The sequence below is a fragment of the Thermobia domestica genome, chromosome 16 (assembly GCF_964235325.1).
Source record: "Thermobia domestica chromosome 16, izTheDome1.hap1.1, whole genome shotgun sequence".
NCBI lineage: Eukaryota > Metazoa > Arthropoda > Insecta > Zygentoma > Lepismatidae > Thermobia > Thermobia domestica.
The window spans coordinates 67,905,251-67,926,366 of record NC_137469.1 but is presented as its reverse complement, the minus strand read 5'-3'; the positions used below and the strand labels follow the sequence as shown (position 1 = coordinate 67,926,366).

Sequence of the window (21,116 nt, the reverse complement as noted above, 5' to 3'; positions counted from 1 at the left end):
TACAGAGGGTGTCTTAAAAGTCCCCTGACATAGGGTAACTGTTATTATCAGTTATAACAAAATGTAAGAGGGAAAACCGTCTTCACATACGATGCTTTCAATCTAAAGTGAAGGATTTCTTTTTTTAAATTTTTTTTTTTTTTTTTTCATCAGACGAGCCATCTGGGCTATACACTCTTTATGCGTCCAATCTTAAATGAAAATGCAACGTTGTCATTTACCTGCAGCACAACATAAAGTAAATGGGGGCATGTTTGAAATGGGGGTTGGACATCGACACATTAGTGTAAATGACAGTCACTTCATTCACTTATGTTGTGGGTCCACGTAAATGAAAACGTTGCATCTTTAACATTGGGCGTATAAACAGTGTCCAGCCCAAACGGCTCGTTCGATTTAAAAAATTCCTTCACTTCTGATTCAAAATATTTTCTTACATTTTGTTGTAACTGATAATAACAAAGTCACCCTATGTCAGGGAACTTTCGAGAAACCCTGTATATAATTTCCATTTACTGTCATTTTACACTCGAGAAACCAAACTATTAATTGAAATTCCAAACACAAGTAAATACTTCTATGAACATACTGATTTTTGCACTACAAATATAAACTAATTAAAATGAAATAGGTTTGAGGATACATTTTAGTATTGAAGTAAGTAAAAAATAAATAAAAAAACGAGTATTTACTTCTAGCTACTTAATTTAACAGGAATGTAAAATCTAAACCTTTCTGGTCCTCCTGTAGCCAAATATGGGAGAAATAAATACTGAATATGATTACTAGTGGTATCGTATGTACAGTAAGCAGCAAACGTGCGTAACTCCCTCTATAACGTGACTCTCTTGTTAATAACTTCGGAAGGACTGAACGAATCTTTAGTTAATTTTCAGTAAGCCACGGAAATTAAATACACTCCACGCCAAGCAAATTTGTTCATTCATTCTGAAGTTATGACGAGAGAAAAAAAGGAAGGAATGTGTGCATTTTTACTGAAAACGGTACAACCACAGAACACCGTAATGAAAGAAATGCGAACTTATGAAGAATCCATTAAAAAAATTAAAAAAAAAAATATTTTTAAAAAGGTTAAGGACTCAATCATAATTTTTCTTAGGACACTACAAGTGTACATTTACGCACTAGTTTTTTCTTTCTTTTTTTTTTATTTTTTATTTTTAACATTCATGCATTTCTACGATAGTTTACGCAAGTTTTGGGAACACTAAAATTAAGCAACACTCACTTTGAGTTTATTTGGCTGAGGAGGTTCCGGTTCCCCAAACTTTAACCTACGCTCTTTCGCTCTATCACGATATTTACCGTCTCGTCGCTCGGGATCATCAGGACCAACTCCTCTGGCTTTCCACCAAGCGTCTAAATTTTGCTTATGTAAATCGGACAGCTGTTGATGCCTGAAAAGAAAACACCATTATTCCATTAAAAGTATATATTTATAATAAGTATTAATACTTGAATGCCAAATGCGACCAAATTGTTCTCATTTACTCATGAATTTAAGGCATTCCATATTAAATCAACCAATGAAATGACAAAATCTCACCTTACGATCTTGTAAAAATTGGTGCACAGCTTTATTACAGCGGGACATGAAAAAAATCCCAAATATTACCTCTCTCCTGAAAGTGTCTCCATACAGGGTGTTCAAAAATTGCGAAAAGGCATTTTTTCAGTTACAATGATTATTAAAAATTGTCATAAAATGATTAATATGTGCACTAGAGACATGAAACAAACATCATTGGAAAGCTTAAATATTGCTCTACAAGTTGTACTATATTGAAAAAATTATTGAGCTGTACAATAAAAACTAACTTCAAAAATTAAAATTAAAATTTAAATATTGAATTTCGCACAAAGATGTCCCTGTGAATTTGTTCAAAATTGTCCAGATTGTAGTCTCATATGTGTACTAAAACATCACACAGTTGCATTTTGGGCACACAATGGGATCCGATTCAAAATTCAACATAAATCAAACATTGCAAGATATTGACCATGTGAATATCTGTGTTCAGATCGATAACCATTTGTCTGTAGCTATTTACCTGCAGCATCGAAGGAATTTATATTCAACTTCATTTGTTTGATGTATTCATTTGAATTTACACAATTATCCAGCTTTCGAGTTATTTAGAGAGATATTACGTTTCCGAACAATACTCAATACAGGTCATTATTCTTGTTAGTCAGTATGGATGTTTTTAAATTTATATTGGCTACATTGATATATGTTATTTTCATTCCTTTGTTTCAGGATTGCTGTTACAGAACTTATTATGAAAGGGAGGAATGCATTTCCCTCCCTTTCACAATATTTATATCAAATACGTTGTGAAACACAGTGACACTGTTCACAATCACATCATACACTTTCAGCACAAACAATTAGTCAATAAATTCCTTTTCCTATTTCAATTACGCACTTCCACATGTTTGTAACAGCAATCCTGAAACAAAGGAATGAAAATAACTTGTATCAATGTAGCCAATACAAAATTAAGAAACCCCCGTACTGACTAACAAGAATAATGACCTGTATTGAGTATTGTTCGGAAACGTAATATCTCTCTAAATAACTTGAAGGCTGGATAATTGTGTAAATTCAAATGAATACTTCAAGAAACAAATGAAATTGAATATAAATTCCTTTGATGCTGCAGGTAAATAGCTACAGACAAATGGTTATCGATCTGAACACAGATATTCACATGGTCAATATCTTGCAATGTTTGATTTATGTTGAATTTTGAATCGGATCCCATTGTGTGCCCAAAATGCAACTGTGTGATGTTTTAGTACACATATGAGACTACAATCTGGACAATTTTGAACAAATTCACAGGGACATCTTTGTGCGAAATTCAATATTTAAATTTTAATTTTAATTTTTGAAGTTAGTTTTTATTGTACAGCTCAATAATTTTTTCAATATAGTACAACTTGTAGAGCAATATTTAAGCTTTCCAATGATGTTTGTTTCATGTCTCTAGTGCACATATTAATCATTTTATGACAATTTTTAATAATCATTGTAACTGAAAAAATGCCTTTTCGCAATTTTTGAACACCCTGTATGGAGACACTTTCAGGAGAGAGGTAATATTTGGGATTTTTTCATCTCCCACTGTAATAAAGCAGTGCACCAATTTTTACAAAAATCTGAGATGATCAAGTCTGATGACTTGTTGATTTTACATGGAATGTCCCATTTCTCTGCTTGACAGTTGTGACTTTGTCTTGTAACTGTTAATTACACTAATCATGTTCTTTCTCCCGTATGATTTTCAACTTCATAAAACTGACCTTTAACCGAAGTTCTTGTGAAGTATATTGTGAAGAAACAATGTCTCTTCCACAATATACGTTTTCCCTTTTTGAATAGTATGATCCCTTTTGACAACTAATCATGATATCTAAGAACACATTTTCCTGTAACTATTGGATAAGCTAGAGCAAACTGCTCCACTGATATGTGTTTTTTTTTCTGACAATAATACAGATCTTTCTAATAATAGATTTTACACTAAGAATTAAACGCTAGAAATTCCGAAAATTGATACAAGAATGTATTGGCAATATTGACAAACTTGAAGGTAGTTACTATCAGATAGCACTGCCTGATCTGATCAACTCTGTACCGAATTTGTTATTATCATATCAGAGAAAGCAGTTGCATTTTGTTATGAGCATATCTAAAATAATGGATCAGAAAGAGCTTTCGAATTCTTATTACACAGAACAGCGAAAATGGCATATTACAGGTTCTGAAATTCAACAATCCGACTCCATCATTAGGAAAAGTTTAAAGTACAAAAACTTGAGCAATTTTCACCACATGCAACACTCCATACACAGCAAAAACCAGAATGTCTTAAAATTTTTACACTGTGAAAATCTGCACTGGGATTTGTTGGTTTTTGTAAGAGATAATTTGTCCAGATTAATAGGCGCTGGACCACCTTTCGCCTCTATAACAGCTCTGATGCCACGTGGAAAGGAGTAATTGTAAAAGATGTTTACGATGGTTTGTAACGAATAAGGAGGAGGCAAGGATCGTATACTTCAAATGTTCAGGTGAAAACATACAAAGGTAAATGTAACAGCACATGAATAACATTGCTTCAATACGGCGAAGTTCCAAGGTAGACATGGCCAGAGTACTAAGCAATGCATATCTGAAGGCAAAATTCTTCTTCTTATTATTATTATTATATCCTGATATTGAATTCAGAACTATTTCCTCCTATATACCTCCTATATATAAAGAAATTACTGATCTTCTTAGTATTCTTGTTAATTTCAACATCGATATCTCGGATATTTTAATGAAGTATCTCATCTTCATATGCTTAATTACAACATCACAGTGGAAATTACATAACGAATTGAATCAATACGAAGTAATAACAAATTCCCAGTTACTGCATGCATCATCCTTTTAATTGAAACATCCAAAATTAAAAATCCTATACACACAGAGGTTTGGTGCAGTAAACTACTAACAAATACCATTATTCTTATATTACACATATTTCAACCATTGGCCTCTTCTGTGTGTGTGTATACCTATAATCAGGTCCACATCCTAGCAATACACACATATTTAAATCAATGTAGGATCAGTGTAGTCATATCAAATTATTATTCGTGTCGATTAAAATTTCCGAAACTAGCGTCAATTACCCACTTCGCTGGGTTAAAATAAGAAAAATTAGTAATATGTTCCGTTAGCCAGTCACTTTTTACTATTCCTGAAGTGCGCTCTGATATCAGCCATTTTCGATCAATTATATTATATATATCGCGTCTTTAGAGCGCAAAGGTTCTAAGTCCATTTTTTTCCGAAATTGAGTTTTTTACAATTATAAATGGCGCATGATGTGCTCTTTCACATGGCGACAAAAAAGCGTACGAAATCGTTATTATTTACAAGAAATAATGAATGAAATATTGTCCTATGCCATATGTCCTTCTATGTTCTATGTTCATCATTTTTGCTCTCCTGTAAAATTTCTAAAATTGGACATAGAACCTTTGCGCTCTAAGGACGCGGTTGGGTAGTTCCAAGAGTTATTAAATCACAGTGACTTTCATTTTTATATATTAGATATCGATATTGAAATTAATTGTCTACACAAGGAAAATGAGAAGGTTAGTAATTTATTTATATAATTACAACGTACTTTTTACGTTCTGTAAGTAAATATTTTCTCCTATTTACCCAACCCACTTCTGGATTCAAATCCCCAGATCAATGATCCCCAAACAACAAAACGCTGTTGCCAATAGCGGTGATATGTCCTTGTAATCAAGCTGTCTTTGAAGACAGACACCCCTGGTCTATAATGCGAGGGGTGATCTTGCATGGTGGTCTGTGCACTCTGCCAACTGCATCAGTCATGATTGACACCCCATGTTAATAGTAGGTCCTGCCCTTCATAACCTCAGTTTTGCATACAAATGTAAAACAGGAAAACTCAAACCCAACTCCATCAAATGTTGTCCAACATATGTGTCTTGGAGAGAGTAAACTCTGCATTTTCACTTTATCATCCTCGAAACAAACAACTACCTGATGGATGTTGGTAATGCAACATTTGGGACACTCTTGTATATTATAAAAGGCATATTCTGACCAAAGCATATATTTTGGTCAGAATTTGTCTTTTATTACATACAAGAGGTTCCGAAACTAGAATGAGTGGTACTGGGACACTCCTATGAACAGTTGATCAACAGTGCATTATTCAAGCATCATGGGATCGCTGCATTTTTTTAAATACATTTTTTTTTAAATCATATCTTCAAATTAATTACCACAAGACAACAAATTACACCTCATTTTCAGAATACATTTTTCATTTGACGAACAAAAGATGGCTTTCAGTCGCCATTTGAAGACAATTTCGAAATGAATTAAGATATCACTTACCCACTCCCTGCAATAATTCTAAATTCGATCCAATTAATATATAATGTTACATTTAAAAATAGTACATACATAACTGTATAATGGCATTGCCATATATATATATATATATATATATATATATATATATATATATATATTGTCACGGTACGCCAACGCACCATTCAAACTTATATACTGCTCTAAATTGCGCGCATTTCAAAACAACATATGTCATGCGTTTTATAACCAGTTCTTCAAAGGAGACTGACTTGCAACTTTACAGAACATACATTTTTATATAAAAATTAAGGTAAAAATACCTTTAAAACTTTAGACCTTTTACCTGCCAGGAAAATGTGACAAATGTGTAGTCATATACCTTTTCATTTTCTATTATCAGATACATACACCATATTTATTATTATTCGTTTTACTATTGTAATACGTCGCTATACTGTGATGTGTGTTATCGTCATAGGTCCCGAGAGAGAGTTGAATCATTTTATAAGTGTATAATAATTGTAAACAGCAAACTGCGTAGTGTTACAATGACAAACACACTTACCTAATAAGAGCTTCTTTACTCGGGAACTGTCGCTTACAGAGTAAACACGCTAGTTTCGCCCAATCTGTGTATTTGTCGTCCAGATCTTCTCCTTCGTCTTCACTGTCACTTCCACCTCCATATGCGGCTACAAGACCTGCTTGTTTTGCTAAAGTTGCCTTCGCCTGTAAAAACAGAAGTTCCGTGAGTATTTATCATACATAAGATAGAAACGTTACAAAAAAAAAGTTGATTTTAAGCATTTTCGGTGATAATAATAAGTAGGGATAAACAAACATTAAAGAAAATAGTAGTAACTGATGATAGGGTGCCATACTGGTTTCGATATATCCAAATCAATATGATATCCTACTTGACATTCCTCAGTTACTCCTCTTTTCTTTAATTTTTCTTTCTTCCTACTTACTATCATTTTGAATAGTCATATATAGTGATTAGGAAACGAAACTGACTTGTGGCCTTGGGAACATGTGCAAAAATTTCCAGCTAGGCCGATCGCCAGTGTCGTGGCACTAGTGTTGTGACACTTCATCATAGTTTCAACAACTGACCAAAGGGCGAAAATAAAGTTACGTGTGTACTCGCGTGTCAAAATAACTGAAATGATTGGCAAAGTTTGGGATATCGTTTTGAATAACCAAAATGCAAGTCTCAGGGTAATATCACACTTCGTGAAGATGAATAAGGAGACTCTTCGCCAAATAATAACGGGAGGATTTATTAAAGAATCGGAAACAGTGTGCACGTTTTGTGCTCTATTTCTTAATGAAAGAATATCCAACCGTCCTACGAGTAGTATGCAAGTACGCACAGAAATTGTAAAAATTAATGGATTTTTGTACTGTCAGTAGGATGTAATTAGTTTCTATATAATACACGTACATAAACTCTGGCGAAAACTTAATCTGTACACTTTAAATCTCGTTGTTCCTTCGTTATCAGCTTTGAAGCCAAGTCCGTTGTAGCACACGTGAGTAAATGGACTTTAGAATCTTATATTTACTTTAAAGTAATTTATTTTTACTCAAATGTAATTTATGTCCTTTGTAAAGGGATTCGTAATATTGAATTTTGAAAATGTAATGTAATGTTTCTTACTCTTTATTAATTTTATTGTTTGTATTACTATATTGTAACTAATAAATACATTCGAAAATATAATAATAACAAAATATTACAATCACAACATATAACAACACTTCTGTCTTACTGGCACGGATTGTTGTTGGGTAACGAAAATGAAATCTTCCCACGATTATTCCCGTTAGGCTACGGGAGACGGATGACTAAGGCACGTGAATGATGATGGAAGAATTGGTGGAATGAGAATGTGTGAGTGCCCCGAGAAAATACACGGACACGTTGTCTACCACAAACTTACTTGACTGGGGATCGAACCAGGAACCTCACGCGCCAGAAGTACGCGCTCTACTACTAAGCCACGGTGGCTCCTATTTGTTGGATAACGGATTCGAGGTATTTTGGGTTCCGTCACACAACAATGTGCACATTCTCTGCATCATCTCAGCGTCATTTTACGTTCCATTGAACAACCTGAACTGGAAACCTTGTTTTCTCATTTAACATAGGGCGCCTTACCAGTGTGGAACACAAACGGTTGGTAGGATTGAAAAATTCCACTATTTTAGATTGAAAACCGTCTATTTCCAACAATTTTCCTCTCTTTCTATTTTTCTTATCTTTATTAATAACGTAAATGGACTATGGCCACGGACTTTTGATATATCCGAGTTTATTGAATGTAGAAATGGTATAGTCCGCAGCAAAAAAACCTGCAACATGAGCAGGTAAGTTTATTGTGAAACTACGCCAATAGCGCAGAAATCAACATAACGTCTAAGTGGCACGAATCACGCCAGGAGAAACCTCGGGGTCCTCCCCTGCACACTTATTTTGGAGCAAAAGACTTCGTCGTTTCACAATAAACTGACATGCTCATGTTGCAGGTTTTTTGCTGCGGACTGTACAACCTCGAAGCCGATTTTGCCGTGTATTAATGTATTTAATTTAAATTGTGTCACATCATATACGTAAAAATTGTTAATAGTTATATAGGTTCGTACAATGTCATTTGTTTTGGATGTTATTAAGGTTTATGAATTTTATTAAATAAATCGTACAAAGTTTATATTTAATTGTTTTTTCCGTAAGAGTTTATGATCACATATGACTGAATCCAAGTAAACTTGTAACAAGCTATAGAAGTTATATAAATTCACCTTTCACTTGCCACTAGCACGCCCGAACATTTCCATGTCATCTTGCCATTTACCGAAGTGGTATTACACACCGAATTAAGTCGATTTTACTTGTTATTCACTCATTTTTCATTTTTCTCTCGCTTCCCAACTGCCACACTATATATATATATATATATATATATATATATATATAGTGGCGGATCCAGGATATGATCAAGGGAGGGGCTAAACCATAGTTTGCCGTTTTATGCAGTGTAAAGCAGGATCCAGTGATATATATATATATATATATACTCTTTCAAATTTTACTGTTTCTAATAAGTGGGATAAGTATGTAGTGCAAACAGACGCTTACGGGATAAAAACGTTACTTTCCATGATATTTATATTTTGATAATAATGTTAATTTGTTCAGCAGAGAATTTTGTTAAGAAACTACTAAGCAGATAGATGCTTCTCTCTACACAATTATTTGAAGTGTCTCCAACTGACATTAAAACTTCATCGGACGTTGCAAACACATATGTATGTACGTATTAGTGTAATATTATGGGGTAATTTAGAAAACAAATTTTACACAACGTGAATTCACTCCGCTGTTACGCCATTCACATCTTATGTTCCGAAATTACACAAATAAGTGCACTCTTGTTATGACTTGACTGCTGAACAGAACTTCGAACAAGGATGCGAGGGTTATCAACACAGGTAAAAATGCTTTCTTCTTGCCACCTAAAAGACTAAGGTGTACAGGCATCTCGTTTCAATCGAAAAAAAAAAAAAAAATATCCTAATCCTAATCGTTGCTGCGACTTACTTTGTTTCTAAAATGGGATTTAAAGTATCAGATCAGCCCTTATTTGAGAAGCAATGTGGAAACTTCTTTCACCACCTGATCAGACATAAGATTTCTGTCATTTACAGATAATACTATGCAACATGGAATTGCAGTAAATCCTAGCATTCTTATGAGATACAGCAGATCTGATATTACAAATTAAAACTTGCAACTGATCAAGTACGATTGTATCATACTCTAAAATGTATTACTCAATGCTATTTAATACAGAATAAATATTTATTCTTTACCGTACGAGATACACACATCCAAATTTAGTGTACTGCTAAATATCCTTGCCTTTTTGTTACATACTAACAAAATGGTGAAGAAAACAATAGTGATTTAATACTTACAGCAGCCAAAGTATCGGCTATCCTCGTCTCATCGAGCGGACTTCGCTGCAATACATTGAAAACCGTAGGTGAAGATAAACTAACTCGTTCTTTTCTTTCAAGTACTGCATACCCAGCATCGGCGGCTCCACTTGATTTTGGTGACGATGACGCTGCAACTGCTAGTGCTAGATTTTGACGCGCGTTTTCTTTCTTTTGATTTAACGTTTTGGCCCATCTCTCCATATCCTACAAAAATTTTTTTAAATTCAATTTTAACATACAAACAATTACTATGAGCAATTCTTACACGTACAGAAACATGTCAGTCTATTTTCAGTCTAATATGGGTATTACAACGAGACTAATAAAAAATCTAACATTTAAGTTCTTTCTTTATTCCACGGCATGTTCCAATCACTGGATCATTTGTAAAATGACTGTCAAAGTTTGACCTATATAAAGTAGACACTTTTAACATTCTCCTTTGGCAATGTGCATAGTTATTGTTTCCTGTTAACAAGCAAAACTCCTATTTACAAAATACTGTAAAACGAAATACTGTGCGCTTCAATTAGAATGAAGAAATGATCATGAAGTTTACTAATTATTATCACTTACTTTGTATTTTAACGTCTCCAAAGTTCTTGTACCATGTAGTAATTGACCATTCGTTTACCTACGAGCAATACATTACTTGATAATGTATACCTAACACTCAATTAAGTAAGGTGTTTTAGCACTGCCATGGCCCAGTGAGTTTGTTGCTTTTTATTCCTATATTCCTATTCCTATTTTTCCTGTTCTATTCCTATTTTTAACCATTGTGACCAGGGCTTTAGGGGTTAAGTTAAAAGCTGAGTGCAAGGATTTTACAGGAATTAAAACCAAACCTAAGCTCTCATTGGGACTGAGTGAGCTCTCACAGAAACAATTTCGAAGTGTATGGATACTATGTGCCAGAATTAACTCTTAAGAAACAAATATAAATTAATCTTACTGCTTTTAATAAGCAGGAAATGACCACCATCTGTCTGTCTTTTTTAATAATGAAAAGTAAAACAAGAAAATAATCACTCAAACACAAGGGGAACATATAATGTTAAGTCTCAATTTCTATGGCAGTTTATTTCATTTTTTCTGACGCTTTTACAATAAAATGTAAGAATAACAAAATGCATCGAACTTTACTGAATTTTCATGCTTTTAATTTCTCTAAGGCCCTCCGTATCATTTATAAAATACATTAAATATTACACTTAACGTCTTACAATTAGGTATTTCACGTTAAATGAGACAAAATAATAAATGAATAATAATGGAAGAACCTGGCAAAATATACACTCAAAGGAAACAGGAATGATCGTAGGGAACCCGTGAATTACAGTATTTTTTGCTCCAAAACAACGATGCCTCAAAGTACACTAAATTTTAACAAGAAACATTGAAATTAAGTACGGCAATCATCTTGCTTACATCGAATCTCAAAGTTGCATAATACTTTGAATGAAAAGTATCTCAAAACACTTGCACATTTCTACAACAATGAACGACATAAACCAATTTTTACTAATTTCTAGTTTTCAGGAACTCTTCTGATAAAAAGTACGCATATATTGTGGGTTATTAAATCAAGTTACGGAAGAGATTCTCTTCAGATGTCATGTTGGGAGACAAATACGAGAAAATTAGCGAAGTTAACCGAAATATCAACGAGCAAGTGTTAGCAAGTTGAAAAAATGAAATCTCTAAGTTTTACGTCTCACGTTTATGCCGGCTAGGCTAAAGGAGACGGTGATGATGAGAAATGAATGCAATAGTGGAATGAAGAAAATGGGAAAAAACTGGAGAACCCCGAAAAAAAAAACGCACACGGTGTTTGCCCACCACAAAGTTCATTGGCTGGGATCGAACCAAGGACCCCGTACACCAGAGGTGAATGCACTACCACTGAGCCAGTACGGCCTCTAGCAAAAGCTGGAAAAAAAGCAATTCTGAACATAATAATAATGAGTTAAAAAAAATGGTTAGGGTATATTTCCGAAAGTATGGTTAAGAAGTAAAAAAGAATAATAAGACAACTGAAACACTTCATAATCTATATGATTACACCTTATCCAAAATTCGTTATAGTTCCTTCTGACAGAGCTATGTATTTTCCTTTCTTTTATACTTTTATTTCAATCTCTCAGCTTTTCGTGAGGTCTAATGGATGAGATTCATTAGGATTACTGTCACCACACTAAATAATAAGCTCATGACAGAAGAGATAACTTTTACTTTATTAAGCATAAGCCAAAGTTACACCAGCAAAATACACAATTGCCTATCCTTTCGAATTCAAATCCTAAAACATGTCATAAATATGGTTTGCCAAGTTCGCAGATCACCTACTGATATATATATATATATATAGGATACAGTTTCCTACAGTTAATGCTTACCTTCGCTATCTTCTTAGCGACTTTCACTTTGTCTTGTTTATCTTTTTCTTTCCCTTTCTTCCCATCATCGTTCCCTTGTGTATCACCCGTTGGCGCAGGAAGATAAGTTTGTCTCTCTGCATCCCAATATAAAAATTGTTGCGTTTGAGCGTTATAATAGTATTGTGACGTTGCATCGTAATATAAACCAGTTTGTGGATCATAATAATAGCCCGACGTTTCATCATACTGATAGGTACTCACATCAGGTACGGCTGAAAAGTTAAGAATTTCCGCATTTATTACGAAGAAAAGTTTCTGTAATCCCTGCAAATATATACCATTACTTCCAGGTTGTAATAAGATAACAAGTTTAAGTAAATGCAACTGAATATAAACTATGTACCGCACTATGATATAAATATATACAATGTGGACTTATCTTGATACTTTCTTGCGACTTTCGAACTAATAGATACAAAATACTGCAATTTCGTACCATGCAAATATCGACAGGGGGATATTGTTTGACATACTCTACAACTGATAGGTAAACATGACATATTTCCAGCATTATTTGTTTTCAGTGGATTCCAAACACATGAGCTACATACGGAATTTACAATGGTAATGTTCTGCTTGACTTCTATTTTTTTCTTCTTTTTTCCGAAAAGAAGTTAAACTGATACTTTGATTACCATCATTCCTGTATTTATTTTACTTGCATACTACGATTTTAATTTAGATACCTCTAATTACAACTACACGGAATATAGATTTTAAACTAATTTATAGATTAACCGATTTCTCAGTACTTTTAAAATATATACTTATGAAATTTCAAACTAAATGTGTATAATTATAAAGAATTTACTGAACTATACTGCACGTCCATCTATGTCTAGTGTATCTGAGGAAAAAGATGGTTGCTTAACCATCCCATAAACAAATGGGTTTTTTTGTTTGTGGAATCTTACATGATTGCAGAGTTCAAAAATAATAATTTTAATTTTATATCTTCCTAGTTCCGATGGCAATTTTTATTTGATAACACGCGCTGATTCTTGTATATGTACGGGGTTTGCGTTGTATTATTCAGAACTTGTGAATTGTAGGTCGATGAAACAAAAAACAATTTTGTTCAAAAAAGAACAGTCCTCCAGACAGTTAAACCTGAGATTACATTCTTGAGGTGATATGCCTCCGAACATCGCAAATTCGTCAACATCGATGTAATTGTTTAGGTGAATTTCGACTATTTTGCATTCAAATTTCATTAAATATGCAATAGAAGTTAACGCAAACCCCTACATACGTAAGAGTCAGCGTGTTACCAAATAAAGATTTCTGTCATCGGAACTGGGAAGATAAAAAAAATTAAAATTATTATTTTTGGATTTTGTAATCATGTAGGTTCGGGACAAACAACAACAACAACAACAACAACAACAAAAAAAAAAAAAAAAAATCATCTGATTACAAAATGGGCAAGCAACCCTCATTGGCTCACTTATATGGATTAATCCTTTCTGATTTTTAAAATATAAAAAAAAGCACATATGAAATATCAGTTAATGTTATGGCATACCAATTAATATATTTTAAAAATGTATTAATTCATGCCAAAAATTACATTCCGTAGTTGGAGATTTTCTGTTGAAACTTGAAACATAAACAATTGTTAATTTCTGTTTCCACTTGGAAGCAGTATCTGATACCTCGAGTACTTTCGGAGCTCGTTTTTCCTTTTTTAAAATTTAATCTAATCCGAATTATCAAAAAGGAATAATTTTTAAAATTTAATCTAATCCGAATTATCAAAAAGGAATAAAAGTGAGCCCGTCTTAAAAATGGGCCGTCTCCTCCTATAATTAACCCTGAATATGTTGTCTATTAAACATTTGCCATGACGATTAGGGTACAAAGTATGCTCCGAAAGCTCACTAATGAAAACGCTTAACGATTATGATCCAAGTTTGCTGCTACTGTTAAATCGTTTCACAGAACTAGTTTCATTAAATCTAATCACAAAGCGTTTTCTTTAGTTAGTATTATTTTCAGTTGCGAAACAATGGATCTTCCTTATATGTAGGAAATATAAACACGAATGAGAAACCAAGTAACCTAAGGTTACAAGCAATCATTATAAACTCCACATCCCATTAATTATTCACAGTTAAATTACATTGTTATACGAACTTCCTCAGCGTACAGCGCATTATGTCCCCGTCAGACGGATGATTTACAGTTGGCACGATCTAATACAAATCAAACCTGAAATTTTCTCGCGCTATCATTGGATTATTAGTTTCTTTCTTTCTTTAAACGAATATATTTTTCTTTCAAAGAATAGTTTTCTTATTTTTGATCAAGTTTTATTCTACATAACTACGAAGTCAGTATTTTAAGCAACTTCCAATTTACTACTTGAATTATTCTACTATACATGAATGAAAAAACTTACGATATTTTGGAACATGTTCTCGAACTCCAACCACTGCCTGTGGTGTAGCAGGCGTAGCTGCAGCGGACACAACAACACCACTGACGGCAGCTGGACTTGAAATAGAGGCAGCAGTCACAGCAGCCGCTGCAATAATGCTCTTTGCCTGTCCTTCCAACACTGCTTTGTCGTCAATTTTTTGAGCGGTTTTTGGTTTGTCAGCCTAAAATAATATAAAAGGTTTTATTTAGTGTATATGAAAAACGAGTTAAACAAACAAACAAACAAAAATTAGAAAACACTTACGTAGCTCCTATCCCAACCCTAATTCAGGCTGCACTGTTCGACCGTACTTGCACATTTGGTCGAAATTGTGTTATTAACATCAAGCAAATCATATGGCCATGGGGCATTAGCTGACAAAAACAGACATATCTATAATATTGGCGACATTATGATAAATGTAAGCCATACTGTGTCTGTTTAGCTAAAACAAAATCGTTATTTTCTCAAAACCAGTTGCTCAACAGACACGATCTTTTGCCTTTGGACGGCAAAGTAGCACCTAAATGTTGAACCTTTTGGCGGATTTTCATATTTAAGATCCTTGAGATAAGAACTATTACACTCCTACTTACACAACGTTTCATGTTCTTCTATCTACAAAGAATATTTCTCACATACGATATCCTGTACGGTGTATATTCCAGAAGTATATCTGCTATATCTTATTATGAAAAAGGAAATTAAATGAAATCTTTCAGTTTAACGTCCCACGATCATGTCCGTTAGGCTACGGAAAGGGATAATTCAAGCAAGTGAATGATAATGGAAGAATTGGTGGAATGAAAATGTGAGAGAAAACGGGAGTATCCCGAGAAAACCCAAGGACAAAATGTTGTCCACAACAAACTTACTTTGTTGTACCAGAAGTACGCGCTTCACCACTGAGCAAGTGCCCCCTTGCAACCTAAGAATTTACATCAAAGTATGCATTTTCACACACTAATTTATATGAAATTTTCAAAATCGGAAGATGCCGGATATTTCTTGTTCATCGTAAACTGTTCAGTATACAGTTAATAAATTAAGAGGAAAACGGGCCTATATATCTGCAGAATTTTACCCTCAAGTCCTGAAGTTATCCTTTTTTATCGAACGCAAGAAAAGAAACACGAATTAACAGATTCAAAAAGTAATCTGGAGATTTGGACATGAATAAGCTATTAGACATGTTTGCCTAATATCACAGAAAAATAATATTCCAAGATACTCCAATAATATTGGCTTTCTTTTATACAAGAATTTACATCTTATTTCGGACAGGATGAAGACAAAGGAAAAAATCGTCTGACTATGAATCTGACAAGAATTAAGTTTGCCAAGCAACATCACCTATCTACTCACGCACAACTTGTTCCTATAGACGTACAATTAAAGAAAACGATTTTTATACTAAATATTTTGAAAGAAATCGCTGTAAACGTTTTCAGTTAAGTGTGTTTCCTGGTCCTTCCAACTTTATCACAATTTTTGAATGATTACGAAGTCGGAATAAAATGTAATTTCCCAATATAATTTTCGAATATTGTTTAGTTAAATAGCCATGTATAGGGGCACGAGTTTTTCGCACAATGAATTTGAAAATTTCACGTTTCGTTTTCCATATTTCGCGTTTTGTCGCGTTTTCCAAATAAAGTTTTGCATTTTGTAGCTCCTGTGGAAAAGACATTCCCTGATATTTTTATAACTATTCCTTCTATTCATAGATCACTACAGAAGTAAACCACTAATTACCTAAAAACAAGATACACTGAATATATCACTTGACATTGTAAATTTCACTTATAGAAAATTATATATATTTAAATCAAACTGAAGGAAAATCAGTAACTAAACCTCCTATGAGTAGGAAATTTTTTCTATCTTCTGAAAAAAATAGGCACAAGTTACATTTAAGCATTAAACATAAGCATGTTACATGTTTCCACATTTTTTCCCTTCATTGTTGCACGTTTGTCACTTACCGCAAGTCCATACTGAAAAAACTCACAATTGGCATTGCTTGTGGGAAGCCACACACTTGTATGTGCATTTACAACAAATTTCAAGCAATCATTACTTCGGAACTTATGCTTATTCAAAACATTCATTACACTTTACTTTCCAGACGTATCACTTGTCTAGAGTTCATAGGTCACTTTGTAAAACTCTAAATACGGTTATCAGATGCTTGCATTTTTTTTTTTAATGAGTAAATTCAAGGTTATTTTATTATTACATTAACTCGCTTTTCACTTTGTTGTATTAGATACTGAGCAAAGCAACGTTTATTTAAAATAAATGTGTAACAGTTTCGCCAACTAATTGAAAATATTGGCTTCATCAGACAACACTGTAATTTAATAACAGAAGATAATGCGCACAACTACACAACATACGTTTGTTACACATCATTAGTGTGAAAAACAAGGATAAATTTATAAGTTTGAAGTCAACAATTAACAGACAAGCACTCAACATCTCAGCTTAAAATTAACATGATCTCTTCCTTAGCAAATCGAGATTCCCTGACTTTTCTCAGTCTTCCCAAATTCCCTGACATTTTCCACTTTTTCAGGTTTGTCGCCACCCTGCTTCTCATTCCAGTAGTTCTTCAAGAAGTTCCACGAGTCCAAGAACATAACTCTTTGTTTCCTATTAGCAGCGATAAAATTACCCAAATGTTTACAGAAAGTGATTTCAACGACTATAAATACAAAATTTACTTCATTTCTGCTTATTTTCCTTCTCAGTTATCCGTAGTGAGATTTCTTTATTCTTACCTGCTTCTTATAAACTTTGGCAGCCTGTACTTGCTGAATTGCCGACTGGGCAACAGCAGCTGCTGCGTTCACCGAGTCTGCCTGAGTCTGGTTCATTAACGTTAAGGTTCCAGTCTGAAAAGAAAATAATAACTCTTTGAGAATGAATCACACAATACTAAAATATTAAAATAATGAACAAATTAAAAATAAACAATAAAACTTGAGATAGGAGTATGTAGAGCCTTCTTTTTGAAAACTGGAGGCCACTTAACTTTTCTTAAAAAGCTTTATGTCTTATTCATAAGAAGTACATAAAACCAGAGTGAATCTTTGGCTATGTTTTCATGAAAAAATACTAAACTGTCCTATGCGCGGTGTGAGAATAAAGCCATTTAAAGATAGAATACAGTCAGTTTTATTAGACATCGTATTGGGACACGTCTAGTTCAAACCTCTATCCAAGGCCAACTAGTACCAAGTAATTACACTAGGAAGAAGGCCGAGAACAATCACTACCTGTTTGCTGAATAACAGATTATCTTTCAGAAGACGCTAAATCATGCATTTCTAAACAATAAACGGCAGAAACTTTTCCTCTTCTCCCAACTACCGATTGGTTTGTTTTTCTTAGTAAACAACTTTTCTGTTGATCTGTTTCCTGTCTCAGCGCCTGTCTGACATCGATGACCAGGAACAAAGAAAAACTCTGTGCCAAGACCATGTCAACACAACAATTAGTCATCGGATACAAAACAGGACACTAAGATCACTTATCTACGATTAGGACTAGTGGTGCTACATCTGTTTAATTCTGGCGTTTGGCTAGAACTACGTTCTCCTTGAGACCAGCATCTTGGAAGATAGTCTTGCTTAGGATTCTTGCCTCTCTTGGAAAAACTAGTCCTACAGACTTCTGTGCAGGCTCGACAGTATAGTCAAACCCAGGATATCACCGTTTATACAGGAGACGTCTAAGGCTTGTCTTACTTGATGCCAGGCGCCAAGATATCCCGTTGATTAGATCATCCTTCTGTCAAGCCATTTCATTACTGGTTTCTGCTCATTAAACTGAAGCTGCTGTCTTTCCATAGACAGATTATCATGAACTCCATATTTAGACTAAGCTATTTAATGATTACCTTTAGGCATTATTCAGTACTTTCGTATCTACGTTGTTGATGATTCTAGGTTGTTCTGATTGATACCCATTCCAGATGTTAATTATTATACTTAAAGATAAAATGTTCCAACAAAATAATGCATACAAAATAATACGTCATCAGACCAAAGTTGTCCAGAATTAGAGTCAAGACCACTACATTCGACAAACGTGAACCCAATCAGCACATACAGAATCTAGCACAAAGAAGTTCTGCTCCTACAAATATCAGATAGATGCAAGTGACTATTCAGACAATGTTGCTTTGACCCCATTTGGAATCGAAACTACACTCAAAATACTACATTTCTTGCGGGAAAAAGAAACTGTACACAGAATGTGATATTTATAGTAAAGTTCGCTAATTTGACATATTTAACACTATTTATAAAATTCTTAAAACTCATTCAACGTCTACAACGAAGCTGAATAATACAACTACATTACTCGAGAGAATTAAGAGATAAGCGTATGTTGAATTGTATGTGGTTACGAAAAGTAGGTTCAAAGAAAACTATACAAATTAAGAGTCTCGAAAAATATACTAGTAAAAATCATGTTCTATACGAAGGTAAAATCACTCAATAACTTACAAGTATTTTTGCTAAATTGCTTCCTTTTAAATCGAATGTTAATACAGATAAATGTCTTTAGAAAAATAAAACAGATGAATTAATTTTAAACAATTTCACTAAACTAGTATCCCATCTCGCTATTTACTTTAACACTCCTGATGAAGCGTTTTAGAATTAAGTAAAAAATTAAACCTACTGCAATATACATATATAATATTTAATGTGACTTAAGTAGTTTTACCTCAGATAATTGGTTTTGATAGTACTGCTGATAGTATTGCACATAAGCGGCGTGTTCTTCTGGCGTTGTGGCATAAATTGACGCACTGTATTCAGCAAGACGCTGCACATCTTCAGGTCCATACTGTGCAGAATCTCCACTTTGATTACTCCATTGTGCAGCTGCTAATGCAGTGCTAGCTGCTACCGACGGAGAGGTGGTCAGTTGAGGAAGTTTACAGTACGAAACCACAACTGAAAGAGAAGAAAAATTTTGAACTACACTAACACACACTCATTAAAATCAATAACTAAATAATAATAATATAAAACAAAAATTCGCTACAAAAACTTTTATTTAATTACTTTGTATTTTGGATTAACTAGTATAAAGGAAGGAAGAATGTTCCTTTTCAAGTGGTGATTGAGGAAAGGTAAACACGAGATTACCTCATTGTATTATGATTTTCACAAAGTATGACTTATCTAAGAACAATTTAATACTAAAAGGATGTTTCAAAAAGACAAGAAGCTTACTTAGACACGGAGATACAAAAAAAGTAAATATCTTTGAGGAATGATTTTATGATAAGAAATAGTATAGATGCCACTATATAATACATACTGTTGAACTTAGGTTAGTCGGATTATCAATATTTATGTATAAGCATTATTACAGTTATCAAAGGACATTGTACATAGCTCGACGTAATAAGTCGACAGCAATGTTGGCGACTTTTTTACTGGTCTTTCTTTCAATATTTCGGTTGTATCAGATCGACTATGGTAGACCTTGCTCTTAAAGGGATCTCACAAAAATACACTTAAAAGGTTTAGCCATGCGATCTTGAGGACAAGGGATGCTATAGATCGGAAAATTACTGGCGGCCAAGAATTGCTACAGAGATACAATTGAGTTGTAGGCAGTATGAGATTCTCCATCTTGTTAAAACAAAGAACTGCCTTAAATATAGAAAGAAATTCAATTTCCTCGCAACGAATGTTCAACACAGTAATTACCAGTTACGGTACTCGCGAGTCTTATCACCTCCTTAAATATACAAGAGTTCATACCGTCATGCAGTAACGCAGCGCACCCATGTTTACCTTTGTTGGAATGTAAAAGACCTTCGTGTTAACAGATAAGAGCTACCCCGCCACGGCGAGATGCGCACCACTCCACTGTTTCATAATAACTAAATTAAAAGACACTTTCGCATGGTTTTGCATGTTTCACAACGCTACCTACTCACAATGCTGCTATAGTTCAAACTCTTATCTTTTTGAGACATCCTTACATACGTACAGAAAAAAAAAATTCCTTTAGTTTAATTTTCTGTGTTTATGCCATTTAAACTAAAGTAAACTGATATCAAATATTGAGCACACTTTAAGCGAATAAATAATAACACAGTAAATTAGTCTGACAATTTTATAACTTTTGTAGCTAAATGTATTACAATATTTTATTAAGTTACTCTAAAACAGAAATAGTTTCTGATTGTTTTCTTTTTCTTTTTGTCTATTCTTGAGTGGGATTAAATAGAAAACAAATCAAACTTCCACTGCAATTAATGACGTATTTACTCAGA

At 33.7% G+C, this 21,116-nt stretch overlaps 1 protein-coding gene across 3 annotated transcripts in view; it reads right to left on the bottom strand.

Annotated features, from left to right (window-relative positions):
* The window catches only part of LOC145673130 (RNA-binding protein 5-like), a 101,255-nt gene that overhangs the window by 26,652 nt on the left and 53,487 nt on the right, over positions 1-21,116 (bottom strand). For 2 of the 3 annotated variants that reach the window (XM_081742531.1, XM_081742530.1), the window contains 7 exons: positions 19,547-19,779; positions 17,590-17,703; positions 14,786-14,987; positions 12,343-12,596; positions 9,920-10,147; positions 6,504-6,667; positions 1,250-1,418 (listed from right to left, as the gene is read on the bottom strand). In XM_081742531.1, coding sequence (XP_081598657.1) covers positions 1,250-1,418; positions 6,504-6,667; positions 9,920-10,147; positions 12,343-12,596; positions 14,786-14,987; positions 17,590-17,703; positions 19,547-19,779 — 1,364 coding nt within the window. The remainder of the gene's footprint in view (positions 1-1,249; positions 1,419-6,503; positions 6,668-9,919; positions 10,148-12,342; positions 12,597-14,785; positions 14,988-17,589; positions 17,704-19,546; positions 19,780-21,116) is intronic. The other variant, XR_014128725.1, reaches the window with a different exon arrangement.